General features: G+C 42.7%; 1 protein-coding gene across 3 annotated transcripts in view; it reads right to left on the reverse strand.

Annotated features, from left to right (window-relative positions):
- Positions 1–128: 128 nt before the first annotated feature.
- Positions 129–16,122, reverse strand: part of LOC112563778 (parathyroid hormone/parathyroid hormone-related peptide receptor-like) — a 61,343-nt gene continuing 45,349 nt past the window's right edge. For all 3 annotated transcript variants that reach the window (XM_025238101.1, XM_025238102.1, XM_025238103.1), the window contains 11 exons: positions 14,737–14,847; positions 14,370–14,497; positions 8,760–8,854; positions 7,773–7,938; positions 6,052–6,208; positions 5,410–5,470; positions 4,941–5,010; positions 3,699–3,790; positions 3,214–3,352; positions 2,477–2,518; positions 129–2,004 (listed from right to left, as the gene is read on the reverse strand). In XM_025238101.1, coding sequence (XP_025093886.1) covers positions 1,570–2,004; positions 2,477–2,518; positions 3,214–3,352; positions 3,699–3,790; positions 4,941–5,010; positions 5,410–5,470; positions 6,052–6,208; positions 7,773–7,938; positions 8,760–8,854; positions 14,370–14,497; positions 14,737–14,847 — 1,496 coding nt within the window. In that variant the 3' untranslated portion in view covers positions 129–1,569. The remainder of the gene's footprint in view (positions 2,005–2,476; positions 2,519–3,213; positions 3,353–3,698; positions 3,791–4,940; positions 5,011–5,409; positions 5,471–6,051; positions 6,209–7,772; positions 7,939–8,759; positions 8,855–14,369; positions 14,498–14,736; positions 14,848–16,122) is intronic.

Genomic DNA, 16,122 nt, shown 5'->3' on the forward strand with positions numbered 1-16,122 from the left:
CGTTTGAATGAATACGTGTCATGTTACTGTTGTTGTTACTGCTGCTGATGACGATAGGGTGGGCGGTGGTCTTGGTGGCATTGGTCACGATGATTGATTGGTTAAGACAAACAACATGAACCAACAAGTACGAAATCCAAGATATTATTAACAGACAGATCAAACTCAAGCATACAAAGAACAGCGCGAAATACACTCCCGCCCATCCTATCACTGCAAGTCCAACAGCATGAATAACAGATTCGGCATCATTATGTTGATCACTTGTGTCTTTAAAAACTGGTCTAATGTCATCCATCTTCAGTTGCCTGCTCTTGGAGAGTGAGGGACATCTTGAGTTTGCAATGTCAGAATAAAACTGGTCTACATAGAGTAAGCAGTCCACAGGAATGACACGCACAGATTTTCAAAGGATACGGGATTTTTTTTCAGCTGGAAAATACAGAACCTTGCAGAATTCTGCAGGTCGAAGCAACTAACAGTGTTTGATAATGACAATATTAACATTCATTATTATGTTTGCTCGTTTCTTATCACTTTCTACCTTTCACACACATACAACCTCGCTCTCTCTCTCACTCACACACACACACACTTATAAGCGAGTGCACACTATTTTCGCAGTTACTCAGACATTTGTACACAAATTTGTACACGTACGAGCTTTCAAACGTTTTTGTCAACATATCACATCACTTCCTTCTCTTCCCGATCACCATCATCAACGGCAGCAACGACAACGTGAACAACCGCTATAAACACGCCGCTCGACGGGAATGCAACGTCCACCGGCTCCTCGCCTGACGCGGTTGGCGTCTCCAGTACAAGTAAACACAGCATCTCTCTGTCCCCCCTCACACACCCACATCCCCCGTATCTCCATTATTCAGTCTCCAAGCTTAGGATGCGATTTAAGTGCCTGCCCTTCCTTTTGGCACAGACACAAACGTTCATGAAGCGGTCCCTTTGTCAGCGATGGAGCCGTACAAGAGGGTTGAGCATCAACACTGAGGACCGTATTCCTGGCTTTTTGTTTCAAAGTCGCTGGAAACGGCGTGTGAGAAAAAAGTTTAGTAGAAGACGACCTCGTGTGACCTACGATGACCTGGTGACATGCCAGACAAGGGATGGCCTTGAGGGAGGGATGTGTGATGAACTGGATAATCTCGTGTGGCGTGGTGAGAGAAAGAGAGAAGGAGAGAGAGGGAGGGTTGGGGGAGAGAGAAACAGTACTTCTGCTCTCCACGAGATAAACATAAACAGTAGTCGTCGACAACACTCCGGCTGATGTTCCTTGTCTACCTGACTGCGATCTCCTGGTAGAGCAGAGGTCACTACATTTGTTAAATGCGTGAAGTGCACGCAAGTGTTTAGATACATCATTCAGACCAAGACTGAGTTCTGAACAGTCGGATGTTCTGCTGAGCGACACACGTCCATGGATTTCCTTCATTTGTGACCACGATGTAAAACGTTCAGCTCCAACAACGACAACAGCAGCGATGTCCACAGATAAGTAACATATAACCGGGATCACAAACCCTAGGGTCCAGCAGTCCCAACACCTTGTCACCGACTGCTGTCCCCATTCTCGTCTTTCTTCAAGGGCGACAGTTCTTGAATGACGACATTCTCTTCGCCGCCTACGTCGAACGACTCATAGTTTCTTCGATTTTCGTTATGGTCTTGCCCGGATGAGCGGCCATTGTCGACGGGGGCTTTGTTCCCCAGAACCCCGAAGCCCGTGAGGAGCACGCTCTCCTCGCAGATGGTGGTCAGATGGCCATTTTGCTTCTGAGTGGTGACCACGGTTGGGAAGAAGCTGGAGTGAGCGCACTCCGACTCGATGACGGAGCGGCTGTCAAGGCGCGAGCTGTGGTGTAGCTTCTTGTCCCGCGCGTTGGCGCTCCGTCGGAAAAACGAGCCGACAGATGGCGTGGAATTCCAGCTTCCAGTTCCGTTAAGCACGTGCCGATGCCACTTCTTGCGGATTTCATTCTGGACCTGTCGGAAAACAGGCAGAACAAATTAAATTTTCTTAACTAGCACCTTTTGGCATAAAAAATAATCCAAGTTAGGACATTTGACATTTTGCTTGAAAGCAAAAGCTTCGAAAAGTAAAAACAGAAAAGTGATTCGATTAAAAAAAAAAAAAAGGATGAAGTGTAAATGTTTAATAGCCAGAAGTAACAGCTCGAAAAAAAAATGTAGTCTGGAGTATGAACTAAACACGACATGGCAGAAGTGAAAGTTTTATCCGACAGTTTTATCACAAAAATTACTGATCTCTGACCTTGGGAGTATCTCATATCGTTTACAAACGGGTGAAACTAAAACTGTGGTCAGAACTCTTTCTCTCTCTGTGCTAAATTTTTACAAATTGATTGAGCATATAATTTTAAAAAAATCTGAAATCTGGTTAACAGATGAAATAATTAAACTTTTGCTAAATAATTTACAAAAGTTTAAACAATACCTCAGTATTCAGAAAGCAAAACAGCAAGGCCACCAGGAATCCCTGTAAAAATAAAAAGGGATTTTGAACATCATAATAATATTTATCAAGTGTGTGTGTGTGACAGAGAGATAGAGAGAGAATGCAAGAAAATGCAGACGTGTATAACAGTTCATCAAGCGATGAACTTCAGCAATGGTCACAGAGAAGCGTTCAGGGGACGTAACTATGATTAAAGCCTCGATTCAATCAGATTTGTTCCCCTTTGACCACAAAACTTGAAGAGAACGGATCCTAGACAAAATGGAAGGGAAAAGAAAAAACAGTGGGAGATGATCAAGTCCCTCTCTCAGACTTGTTGTTTTTTTAGTCTTTAAATCTGTAATATGATGTTAAAATATTTTTACTAATAATTTCCATAATGCACATTTATTAAATAGACTATTTCAGATTTCATAGCCTCAACCGAAATTTGTTGAAACATGCTGAGGCATCATTTATTAATTACAACCATTTGCTGAAAATCTGTCTAAGCACATCACTGTACACTCCTGAAAATCACGCTGGTTTTTTTATAAAATTGATAGTATAATGGATAAAACAGAAGGTAATTTGACCATTTATTCATAATCCTTCCTTGCCCAGTGTGTTTGTAAGCACACGCTTACTTGCATACAACTGTACCTGAAGTTTACTGTTGGAATCACGAGTCGTGAGGTATGTCACGATCCCAACACGTGACTTTGAGAGATTATTACCTGCAGCGAGTTGAAGAGCATTTCAATGTAAATCCTGATCAGCTCGCAGGTGGGGTTGAGGTCGTCAGGGATCCAGATGAAGGCCATGTAGTACACCGCGAACAAAGGGATGAGAATCAGCGTCGACTTGGCCAGCTTCCTGCGCATGCGTAATCACACACGCACACAGAGAAACACATGTAAATGTCGTGCTTATCTATACACACACATACACGCACACACCAACGCACCCACGCGAAGATGCATATCCATGAGCAGATAAACACACCAACATAAACTAACACGTTTGCGAACATACACTCGCAACCAGCCATGCAATTAATAATAATAATAATAATAATAATAATAATAATAATAATAATAATAATAATAATAATAATAAAAATAAAAAATAATGATCATAGGGAATGTATACAAGCTCTCTTCCCTACTTGACAGAAGGCTGAGTGCCCATGAGAATCTAACTTTGTGTACTGTGTACTTACCGGTATCTAACTTTCTTGGATTCTGGGCAGTTGGTGGCAGTAAGCTTCGTGAAGAGCATGCGGACAATGTTGATGAAGAACAGGAAATTGATCTGCACGTGTACATATATATATATGTTCAAACACGTTCAAACAAAGTACACATGTAAAGACAGTGACGTGGTCATTAAACGAGGCAATGCAGGCTGTTAGCCTCATTTGCCAAGTGTCTGTCACAGCTCTGTCAATCTTGATTTTCTCTGGAATGCTGTTAACAAGCTACATACACACGAGATTTCCTTCTCTGTCCTCAGAGCATCAACCGATGTGACTAAAGTCCGAGAATGCAGGCACTTCTACTGACGGTATAAAGCTGGACTCAAGGGAAAAGAAAAGCGATAGCTAAGAACTAGCCTCACCGTTTGCAACAAAGATTTCATCTTATACCCATGGAGATATTTCCCTTCACAGGTCCCCCTCTAGCGCTGAGATATTTGTCTGTCAGACGATGTGGGGCTGGGTGCACGGAGCCCGCTAAGCTGACTGCTAAACTTGCCGCTAGAAGCCGAGCTGACAGCTAAACACTGGCCCTGAGGTGCACACCACAGATTCAGCTCAGAGCCAAGGAGATGACAACTGGAAATATTTACATCCACACGCACTGCGCTGCTATAACAATGTTATTTTGTGTATTCATAATTACTGCAAGATATGAATTCCTAAAAGTATAAACATTTGAGTAGCAAAAGAATTACCGAGAAAAATCAACTATTTCATTTTGAGTCAGCAGGAACAAATGGAATAGAGGAATGGTCACTTTGTCTATGAACCACCTTCTTCACCATTTGAAGCGTGCAATGTGCTTAGATTCCGTGAATACGATTTTCCAGTTTTCAGTTGAGAAATCGGTGAAAATTGCCTGAGATCGCTAGCTGCCCTACAAATATTTCTGAGGTACTTTGAGAACCTCTACTTTTCTGAGGCTAAATGGCTGTCTGCTGCTGAAACTCGACTCGTGTACCTGGACTAAGATTAGCAGGGTGCTAGACTAGTCGGGTTAACTGCCCGCCAGCGGCGTTCTGTGTACCCGGCACCTGGTGTAAGTCTGAGACATATAATTCATTATTTTTCTCCTTGCGTTGCAGTCGGATGGACTAATTCCTTGCATCGTGGGCCGTCTGAGACAGGCTTTAGCCGGCGGGACTCAGGAGGTAGGTCAAGGGTAAGAATTTAAGGGTGTCTGGCCGAAGTCAGGGAACTTACCGCTACTGAGGCCACGATGGGGGCTCTTAGAATCCAGAACAACTCGTCAGACATGTGCACGTTCCAGCACCTGCAAGTGGCAAAGGTAGCAAGATGTCACAACTACTGCACGAGGGAAATTAAAGCAAAGAAGGAAAGGAAGAAGTTGAAAAAGACGAGAAGGAGAAATCGGAGAGGGAGGAAGACTAGTAGCAAACACTATTTAGAATAAAAACAGAAAGGAAAGTGAAGGAAATTACAACAGAGCTGCCAAACTGTCTTGTAGGACATTCCAGTAAAACAAAATTTATTTTGCAAGAACAAGACTCAAACTACAAACACTTGATTCAAAATTTGGACAGAGCATTGCATTTCATGAACAGCACATCAGTTTAAGTTGATATTAGACTGGAAACATCAGAAGCTGAGATGAAGGAAGAAAGGCACGACGAAAGTGGAAAGTACAAGTCAGTCTGACCAAGCAACTCACAGCATGTCGTCTAGTTTGATTCTGCATACCACCCAGGGAATGATGAAGAGCATGGGGAAACCTTTACATAAAATATAAAGCTGGTATTTCTCCCGGTCTGTTGTCGCAAAACATCATCTTTCATGCTTAAAGGCACCATTAACTATAGAGAATTAAAATATAAAGATCGTTGTTTGTCTTGCTAGATATTTGGCTTGTTAAAGTGTACTTCTACTGAGCATTAATGTTGCATGATGGACAGGTTGGAGGAATAACAAAGGGGAGAGATTAACACGTATCACATTAAGAGGAAACAGTGTGCACAAGGAGTAAACTCACTGTATCAGGAGTCGCAACGCTACAGAATGAAAGAACTTTCACTCGAACACGGGGAAATGGATCTCCGTTTACAGAAAAATATAATGTAAAAGACTGCAGGACAATTTCGGTACATCAAGCTTTGCGAAGCTTTAAGGTCTTTGCAAGAAAAACGATGTTTATTTTGTTTTGATGACTTTGTGATGGCTTCAGAGAGGATGGAGAATTTTATGTACCTGCTTGTTCCAACGAAAAGAAAAAATTTCAGTTTTAGTGTAGTCAAAATTGCTTTATAATACGAATCACACTGAAACAAATAATTAAATAAAAATAAAAATAACTTACCCCAGCCGAGGATGACGAACCAACGGATCTTGGTCTTCTCGGCGAAGACAGACACGGAGAGGATGAGGACGAGATAAAGGCCCTCGTTAAACAGCCACATGACGCTCGTAAAGATGACGTAGTTGAAAAGCGTGAAGAATAGCTTGCACTCCCAGTGCTGTAAACAAGTTTAATCATCACTAATCAACAAGTTTTTGTTTTGTTCACGACACACTTCGCTGAAGACGCAACTCTTAACAGCACTGATGTACAATTAGATGTTTCCTCTAAACAGTACTTTCTCGAATAAAAATTGTTATTGCTATTTATAGAAAGTAGGTTATAGTTTAACTTCACCAAATACCTTATTCACTTTATTCAAATAAAACATTTTTATGTTTAATTTTCAACGAATGTGAACGAAACGTAAATATACAAATGGCGTGATAGAATGAAATACCTATTCCACAAAAATTATATATTTTTTCTTAGACAACCTTTGGTGCTGCTTGATAAACCCACCGACCCAGTTTCTAAACATTATTTTCCCAGCTATCCTAAGCTCTGACATGGAGACCCAGGCTGGCTCCCACCCCACGCACATTCTTCATCCTAGAACACGTGTAAAGCCCTCCACGTGCCTCGGTGATCAGAATGTTTAGTGTTCGCCTTCTGTAGAAATGTCTGTTGGTTACTAAAAGTCTGCTTATCGTCGGCACAGACGCGTGCCTCCACACCGAGGTCAGCGGCGGCAAGCCATTTTCCATTTCCGTTTGTTGCAGGAGATAACTCTATGGAACTAAGTTGTCGCCCTTTTTCCTGTCCTTAGTGCACTTTACCATTGGTCCATCTTTCCTCACTTGATTACTTCAGAGTCTTAAAGCATTTGTAAAGGACACAATCGATTTAGAGAAACTGAGTCTGTTCCTAACAACATCACTGTTATTTAAATTTCAGGAGTAGGCTTCTGGTAGGAAACATTTGGCTCCTGCAACACGTCTCCTATACTAGACAGTCTTTCCTATCAGAAGACAAAAGCTAAACACAGTCGACCAACAAAAACACTTGTTTACATGAACATCAATTTACAGTTCCGGCTGCTTTGATGTAGCTTTGTTGGTTCGGCGTTAAATACATACTTCATCCTTCTTGTGGTACAAATTCATGAATAGTCACGCCAACACGTGTGAAAATTATACAAATTATAACATGAATCTACTAAAAAAAAAGAAAAATAAAAACCCCCCAAAAAACAAAAACATCAAAACTATAGGAATAATGCCTATCATCACAACCATGGCAACAAGTAGGGAAGCAGCCAGTAACACTTGTTGTCACAGCAGATGTCCGCTGAGTCTTAGACACCCCCACCAACACTCCTTTTGTTGCTTTACAACAAGATTAGAAATTAGTTAAGTGCTAAAGGAGAGAGTTAGCAACACCACCTGAACAACAACAACAACAACAACAACAACAACAACAACAACAACAACAACAACAATTTATGGCGCTGATACAGTAACAACCCCGTTAGATTTCATGTTGATGCAATAACAACATCGCACTATATTTCATGAACAAAACAGCGAGAGGTTTTAGTGAGCATCTTAGCTGCAAGCACCACCACCGCTATCACCACCACCACCATCCCACCACCAACACCAACCGATTTCCAGCGCCACATGCGCCGACACCAGCGCCACCTGCGCCACCTGCGCCCCCTGTGGGCGGGCTTTACTCACGGTGCCCTCCTGGATGAAGTCGATCCTGGCGCCCGAGACGTTAACGTCGATGGGGAAGCCGAGGTCGTTGACGAGCAGCACGTTCTTCATGAGGGAGACGGCGGCACGCAGCAGGAAGGCGATGAACATGTTGAGGTGGATCATGTTGCGCGCGCAGTGCAGCCGCCTGCCAGTCAACATCCGGGTATTACGTGGGTATTAGAAACGATGCACGCAGGGATTAGACACACGTCACGTGCATGCGAGGCGATGATGACGAGGGTTTTATGTTCTTGTCACGCTCATTTTTATGGGGGCGTTACCAGAGAAAATGAATCAGATTAATATTGCCAGAAACTTGTGTGTGGGAGTGAGAGAGAAAGAGAGAGAGAGAAAGAGAAAAAGAGATAATAAAATGAGTAGCAAGTCATTCTACTCATATACCAAACTTTGTCATAATTGCATCAGGTTACACCCTATACTCACACACATACACACATTTACAAATTGTATTGGTTTCTGTGGAAGGAAGGTAGTCAGAGAGCAATTTTTTCTTGTATTCGTAGAATATTTTACAGGCATTGCATGCGAAGATTTCAAAACTGTTTTTTTAATTTATATAAAGTCGAGACAGAGCCTGCAAGGGCAGATTAGTTTATTGCGAGAAGGAACATGCAAATGGCAGGCTGCGTGCTTGATTGAAGCGAAGCGCGTGGGTGTTCTCTGACAAATCTGTGAAAAAACGTTTTACTCTTGAAGCTCTTGTTCACAAAAAATAATTTGAAATTCATCGATAATAATTGTGGAAAGTGATGGGCATGTTTTTCTCCCACAAAGTCGAAACAAGGTCGGTTTTCGTTTTTTCAGTTTATGTTGCTCTTTGCGGTCCATGTTTCCAATTTGTGAAGAAGAGGACTTTAATGCCGTGTAAGCAGTGTGTTGTAGATGTTTATAGGTGGTGGTGGTGGTGGTGGTGGTGGTGGTGGTGGTGGTGACAGAAATACTCACCTAAAGTAGATTATGATGGCTACTGCCAGGATGAGGGTGGTCAGGGACATCGAGTAGCCAACAGTGTACATGATCTTGATTCTGGGCATGTGGTCCTGTGGACAGAGTTCAAAGCTCACTGTCAAGTGCACAACAATACAGGAAATGTCGCTGGCGTGTGTGGGTGTGTGATGGAGAAGATGTAATATAGCATTTTTATATTATCTTGTGTTCTAGTTATAACAATCAACCTGTTTTGTTTCCTTGTAACTAGCGCTTGTTCTGTTTTGTTTTTATTTCGTGAAGGTGGTCATTGTCATTGTTACAACTTGCCAGACAGCGAACATAGGTGAAAAGATCTCTGACACAACGACAGAAAAATTCTCCTCATCATCACAACAACAACAACAACAACAACAACAACAACAACAACAACAACAACAACAACAACAACAACAACAATCGCTGTTGATATAAAGTTACTTGCTTTTAATAATCCACGCACTCCCTTCATGAAACAAAACTTCCAACATGCAGGTGGACCGAAGGAGGTAGCACCCTGATGTCACGCTCACCACTAGGCTCTCATGGTAACGAGGGTCCAGCCAATGGGTGGGAGTGGAGTTTAATTACTAGTAAACTTATTTCATATCCTTGACCTTTTCTTGTGGACACTCTAGAATGTCAATGTTGGAAATGAAGGAACCTTGTTTACTCAGAATCTTGGGAAAAAAATCTTTTAAAGAGATTAATCCAACCACCTGAAAGACAGTTTGCACGAGTCTGTTTTAAGGGGGAGCATTATGCAACATCAGACGAAGAAATAAAACTCAGGAAATTAAACAAGAACAAACCAACAGCAAGACGACTACAGTTGGCAGTTGACACATTACTGACATTATGCAATCGGGATGATTACTGCTCATTCTTTAGAAGTAATGAGACTCACAAAAACTTATCTAAATATCGTTGTTGTCTGCATGAGCAAATAAAACAGTTTTGATCCTGTTTAAAGAGAGAGAAGCTTTCACGTGCATGTGTGTGTGTGTTGGGAGGGTGGAATTACGAGAGTGCAATGGGATCTCGGGGTGTCATGGATACACGCAGACATAAAGAAAACAGCAGTTGATATAAAATTTAAAAATATCACATGACAAAACAAACGAAGAAGAGGTTGAAGGTGTGCTATCAGCTATGCACAAACACTTGCAGAAAATGATGAGTGACACAAGTGTTGCTGTCAGTCTCCAGAAAAGCAGCCAAAGAAATCCTGTCAGAGCTCACACCTCTACAGATGTGATGTTGCCATTGTGCAGGATGCTCAGGATGAAGGCAGGAGGCAAAGAAAAATGAGTGAGTGACACTTGATGAGTGCATTACAAGAAGAAAAGCAACTGCTGCGGAAATCTGTTATTTCTGTAAAGTAACAAAAATGACGAAAGAAGAACAAACAAACAAACAAAATAAAAACAGAAACAATACTGGCAATCCCATGGTAAACTGTTCCACAAAAAGGTCAGGCAGCAGGTCGCCCAATATCTCTCAATGACTACTCAATGAATCTCTCTTTACTGGCAATTGTGGGCAAGTACCCTACCAGCCCTCGTCATCGGGTGGTGATTACCCTGTTCCCCTCTCGTGATGCAGTCCGGACATGCGAGACCTGCCAGTCCGGTCACGTGATGGAGACACGGAGGATGCAGATGGCGTGTTTGTAAGACGAGACTGACCTCGTCGATCAGTGAGTGAGGAGGTACAGGAGGAAACAGTCCGCCCTCCATACCTACCCTCCCTCCTCGTTCCTTACTGCACGGAACGACCTCGAGACGAGACGCCAGGCTGACGACACGATGAACTGATCTGTCGGGGAGCAGAACGAGGACAGCAACCTGTCTCCGGGTACAAAGTAGGCTGTGTTTCTTTATTTGTTTGAGAAAAAGAGAGTGAGGACAAAAATCCAGAGAGAAACAGAGTATTTTTGCGACAGTAGGGATGGTGGGAATGGTTTATTAAGCTGTAACAGAACCCGGATCACGGTCTCCCTATTTCCGCTGTGTGACAGGTGAATATCCGGGCTCTGGGATGTAGTTTGCGGGATGATGAATCGGACGCGCCTGGAAGTAGCTCCAGCAGACACGATCTTCCCACCTGCTCTGGCGTGTGTTCATCATCATCATCGTCGTCATCATTGTCGTGATCATCGTCATCATCATCATCATCATCATTAATGTTCGTTTTGTTATTGATAGCACTTTAAATGAGATCTGTCACTCATAGTTTGTCTGCATCCGTAATTAGCTTCCCTCCTACAGTGATACCTCGGTTCTCGAACATAATTCGTTCCAGGAGGACGGTCGAGAACCAAATTGTTCGAGAACCGAAGCAATGAAACTCATAGGAAATAATGGAAACTGGATCAATTCGTTCCAAGCCCCAGAAAATGCCTATTTACTAGCCTAATTTGTATATAATATATAGAAAAACATGAGTCTCAACAAGAAATAAGAAATAAAAGTGTATTTATTAAAACAAAAAAAAAAAAAATAAAATGTACAGTACAGTACAGTAAATTGTGTTTCATTTACTGTACCTGTACCAAACTTTATGGCAGGAGGGAATGAATGTGGAGGGAGGAGGGAAGGGGGATGGTTATTGTTTTGAAGGGGAGTCCTCTTCAATAAAAACAGAGGGTAACTGCTCTTCGGGTGTTTCTGTTCTCTGTATCTTTTGCTGAGGAGAATCAGAATCTTGCTCTGCAGTTGCTTGTCTGATTTCTTTACGGAAGAATTTGTCAATTGTTTGCTGTTTTTTTCCCCTTTGCACTCACACTGATGACGCAAGCAAGGCGCGCTGGGCTGAATGAACGCCATTCGGCTCAACTCGGCTCATCTCGGACGTTCGGATGTTCGAGTTCCAAATATTTGTTCGGATTCCAAGACAAAATTTTCTCGAATTTCCTGTTCGAATACCGATTTGGTCGAAAGTCAAGGCGTTCGAGAACCGAGGTATCACTGTATTTGCGCACAGAAGCCGAAGTCTAACGGAGACTGGACCTTGTGCCACAGTGGCCGAGCATTGTGGATCTCTCCTGCACAACCGGCGATATAAAAAAGGTTGTCAAGATGGAAAATATTTATAATCGTCATAAAACTGTTGCTAGTTCCTGGAACAACTTTTCTAGAATGTTCTATTCTGAACACGACGACATAAAGAGAATCCTACATGAAGAACTAGCTTCATCCCAACACCCACCACCTCCTGCTCACCCAACTAATGTGAAGACCCTTCACAGGAAAGCTCTCGGGTCGTGGACACCCAAAGACTGAGAAAGTAAGAGGCCAGGTTACGACTGCTCGGAGGTGACAGGGATGTGGAAGTGGACAGTATTTGATGGTAATGAGTGCGAGTAATGCCATCCAACTTGCATTCTAATCATGATCATGTCATGCTAACCCTACTTTATGTGAACATCATTTCCCCGCACGACATTTTCGTAGTGTGAATAAATGACCCACCGGTCACATTTGTCTTTTTTCTAATTAATCGTCAAAGACACAATTTATTTCCTTGAGAATATAGTTACCGTTACTACTGCATCTTACATCTTTAAATCTGTAGTAGTTAATGCTCTTGAATTCATTGACTCTCCTAAGTTGCTTTTAGTGCTAAAACAAATCCACAGTAAATACGATAATAAAATCTAAAAATATAAACATCCAAATAACCTTCTCTCACGTGTTATGAGTTATTCAGGCAAATATAATCAAACATCTAAGAGGCCGATATACAGTTTTAGACTAAAAATGCCCTCGATATCCACTTGGAAGGATGAGTGAGCGGAGGACAGGAATGGCTGAGTAACAGAGAACAAACAGAACTGCATGTAATGGAGAAGTGAGGGACGGTGTGAATGAACACACGACTCTACCAGCTGTAGTCTGCGCTAATATTTTCCCACAGGCATATTCAGTCTTTTGCAGATACCATTCATTAAAAGCGAAACACTCGGTTTTTTTTTTATAAAAAAAAACTACTTCCTGTGTCTTCCTCCTTAGAGGCGACGACAATGTCGAGCACCGAATATTTCTTCATTTACTTTGACCCAAGCCTCCCAGGCCGTATACAATGGCCCTGTGGCCATCATTCTCCCCCCATGACACCCACAGACACTGTCTCACTGCCTTTGACACTAGACAAAAGGATGGACATCTCTTCGGGAAAAGTCGGAACTGAAGCTCTGTAGGAGACAGGCCTCTACTTCCATTACTGATTTCATCTATCCAGCTTTTCTTTAGTTTACGAAACCAGCCAGTAGGCGAAATACTTTTCACTGGCATTTCAAAAAGTGAAGAAAGAAAGAGAGTTGATAGAATATTGATGAACGTGGACAGGAGATCAGAAGCGTAGGTCCTTGCAGGTCAGACAGCTTCCGATGCCAGTTCTTGTGACCCCAGTCCTCAGGAGACATTTTGAGGATCCTTTGACTGAAAGTAAGTTTGCTCACTGCTTTCTAGTCCTATATGTTCTTACGGTCAGCTTATAGAGTCTCACTGTGTGCTGAGATTTTTTGTTGGATGAACATTTGATTCATAAATTTGTTACTTAAAGACAGAGATGACAGGATGTTGTGTTTCCTCATTGACATGCGGGACAATGACAATTCTTTATTAACGAGAGGTAAAATGCTTGTTTCCATTTAGCCCTCGCCCTCTGGGTGTGAGTCGCTTATTAACTGCACATCGCCCAACACAACTCCCCGTGATGTCCGGGAGAACGCTCCGTGAACAAAAAAAAAAAAACCTCATAAAAAGCAAAAACGCAAAACAAAACAAAAACAAAGAAGTTGAGATTGAGAAATTCAAGTCAACAAACGAGAAATGTTACTGAGTGAGTGCAGATCAGCTGCTACACCCGGCACACACCTTACACCAAGTGTATAACATGGACAGGTAGGCTAGACAGCGAAGTGAGCCGCCCACCAGACCCTCTCTCGTCAGACTTTATTAACGTCCTCAGCGACAGTTCCTGATTTGCAGGGAACATGAGAGATACATGCACAAAACCCTATTTCTTCTCCAGACTTTGGTAACACAGGGAGCTGTGTGTTCTAGACCCTTCCACCCCGACATTTGCCAGACGACTTTCGTGTCTTCTCCTCAGATAGCCACCAGGACACAAACTGTCAGGACAGACATCATTTTCTAGACTCTGGCACCTTTCAATGTGGACCACAGGGAAACTTCTTCCGCAGGGGGCAAAACACAGATAATTTGAGGACTTGGCAATCGTGGTTAGAGGATAAGAAGAGCATTTGATTTGTGATGCTGGGTGTGGTAGAGGGCAAGGAACACAAGTGTTAATAGAAGTGTCAGAGAAAACTTCACAATCTTCTCTTCACCTAACAGACCTGTGAAAATAACGGAAAACAACTCAAAAGATGGATATTGAAAACATTGTCCATATGAATGTGTGAGAGGATAACCGTGTGCTGGTATTAGTGAGTTTGCAAACACTTTCAGCCTGCTCAAACCACCATCACCGCCGTCACCACCACCACCGTCATCACCACCATCACCACACTCGATATGGTCTGTTTATTAAGAGATTGTTTGTGATAAACATGAAGCTCACCGCAATGACCTGTGGCACTGTCTCCATGGCGTGCTTCTCGATGCAGGCGGTGAAGTTGGTCCACGGCTTCCCTAGAGTAGGCAGCACGAACCAGCTTCCATTCTGCAGGCAGTGCTTGACGGCGAACTCTGTGTACAGAGCATCAATAATAATAATAATAATAATAATAATAATAATAATAATAATAATAATAATAATAATAAACAATAACAATTTGTCTACAGACGAGATAAGCCCAACTGCGTAGCCACATGTATTCGTTGATAAAGCTAGATTTACAGACCATGGAGTGGGGAGGACACTGACACAAATTTGAGAGAAAGGTGAAAAGAAAAAGCAAAAGAAAACAACTGAGTTCCTGCCTCACCTGACTGGTCAAAGCGGTTGATGTAGCCAGGACAAGGCAGGCGCCGCACCTCACCGGCAGGTGTGTCAGGCCAGCACATGATGTTGTCCCAGGTGCGGTTGCAGTACAAACCTGCACAATCACACAATCACACAATCACACAATCACACAATCACACAATACCTGACAGGTGTGAAGGACAGTCATCCCACCAACATCAACGTCTCCGGGGCGAAAACAAACGATGATTACAGACAAGCGTTTGAAGAAGTTTAAATTGAAGCTGGACTATTTAATGTTGTGATTGTGGCGGCTGAGTGGCTGTGATCACGGTGACCGCGACATTATGATAAACTCAGATCGTATGACACACATCAAAGGGCACATACATTTTTAACAGCTTGGCTGTACAAAATAATTTGTTGTCCTGCACAATGGCTCAGCTCACCACGTTTTCAAAATGTCATCGTCAACGCCCGTTTATCGCATTATTGTCTACAAAATTCGGACATTTAATATTTGGAAGTAATTAGCACATCAGCGACTCAGCCGTGTATCAGCCAAACGTCCAGCAAGCAGCCAGCCACTCAACTCGTCCAACAAACCTTCGCAAGAAAATGGAATTGAATAGGACCGACCAGGCATCCACAAAGCTGTCGTTTGTATTTCGGGCAAAGTCTGTTTTTTTCTGCAGCACGACGATCTCCATCAGCAACTGAAGCTGTCCCACATGATTGCTGCTTCAGGGTCTCCCATATTTTTCTCCATAAAACTCATTGATTCCTGGAAATGATATCGTCCTTCTCGCTCCCAGGATTTCCAGTTGAGCCAGAACACTTGAAGCAGCAAGAATGCCAGACACGAGGGCTTGTGTGCAAGGTACTATGTCAGTCTCATTTAAACTATAGGGAAGAGAGGGAGGAGTAAGATTTCTTAATCATTCATATGTCTGAAGCTTGCAGAAAAACCGACTGGCGGGAAGAAAGAGTTTGTTCACGCATGAAAATGACTTTTATCTGCTCGGCTGGTTTCTGGACAGGAATGAGCCTCTAGGGCCCCGCTTATAGAGCAGAGGTAGAGCTTCACAGACTGAGAGAGTTTCTGTCCTGTAATTGGATACAAGCACAGACCTTGGAGGTCCACATCTTGCCCACGACCTACAGAGGTCTTGCTAAGGTTGTGTGTATTGACAGAAAGAAAAATTAAACTCAACAATCAACAGCTTTGACATCAATGAACCCAATCAGTCGTTAATTCTGTGTTTGAGCTGAAAGTTTAGAGTCTTCTTCCATGTCTTCTCTTAATCTGTCTTTTCCTCTCTTTCAAACTGATGTTTCTCATCTTCATCCTCTATATCTCCTTTCCACTCATCTACTCAACCGCTTCTGTCACTCGGGTAGAGCAGCA

The sequence above is a fragment of the Pomacea canaliculata genome, linkage group LG5 (assembly GCF_003073045.1).
Source record: "Pomacea canaliculata isolate SZHN2017 linkage group LG5, ASM307304v1, whole genome shotgun sequence".
Classification (NCBI taxonomy): domain Eukaryota; kingdom Metazoa; phylum Mollusca; class Gastropoda; order Architaenioglossa; family Ampullariidae; genus Pomacea; species Pomacea canaliculata.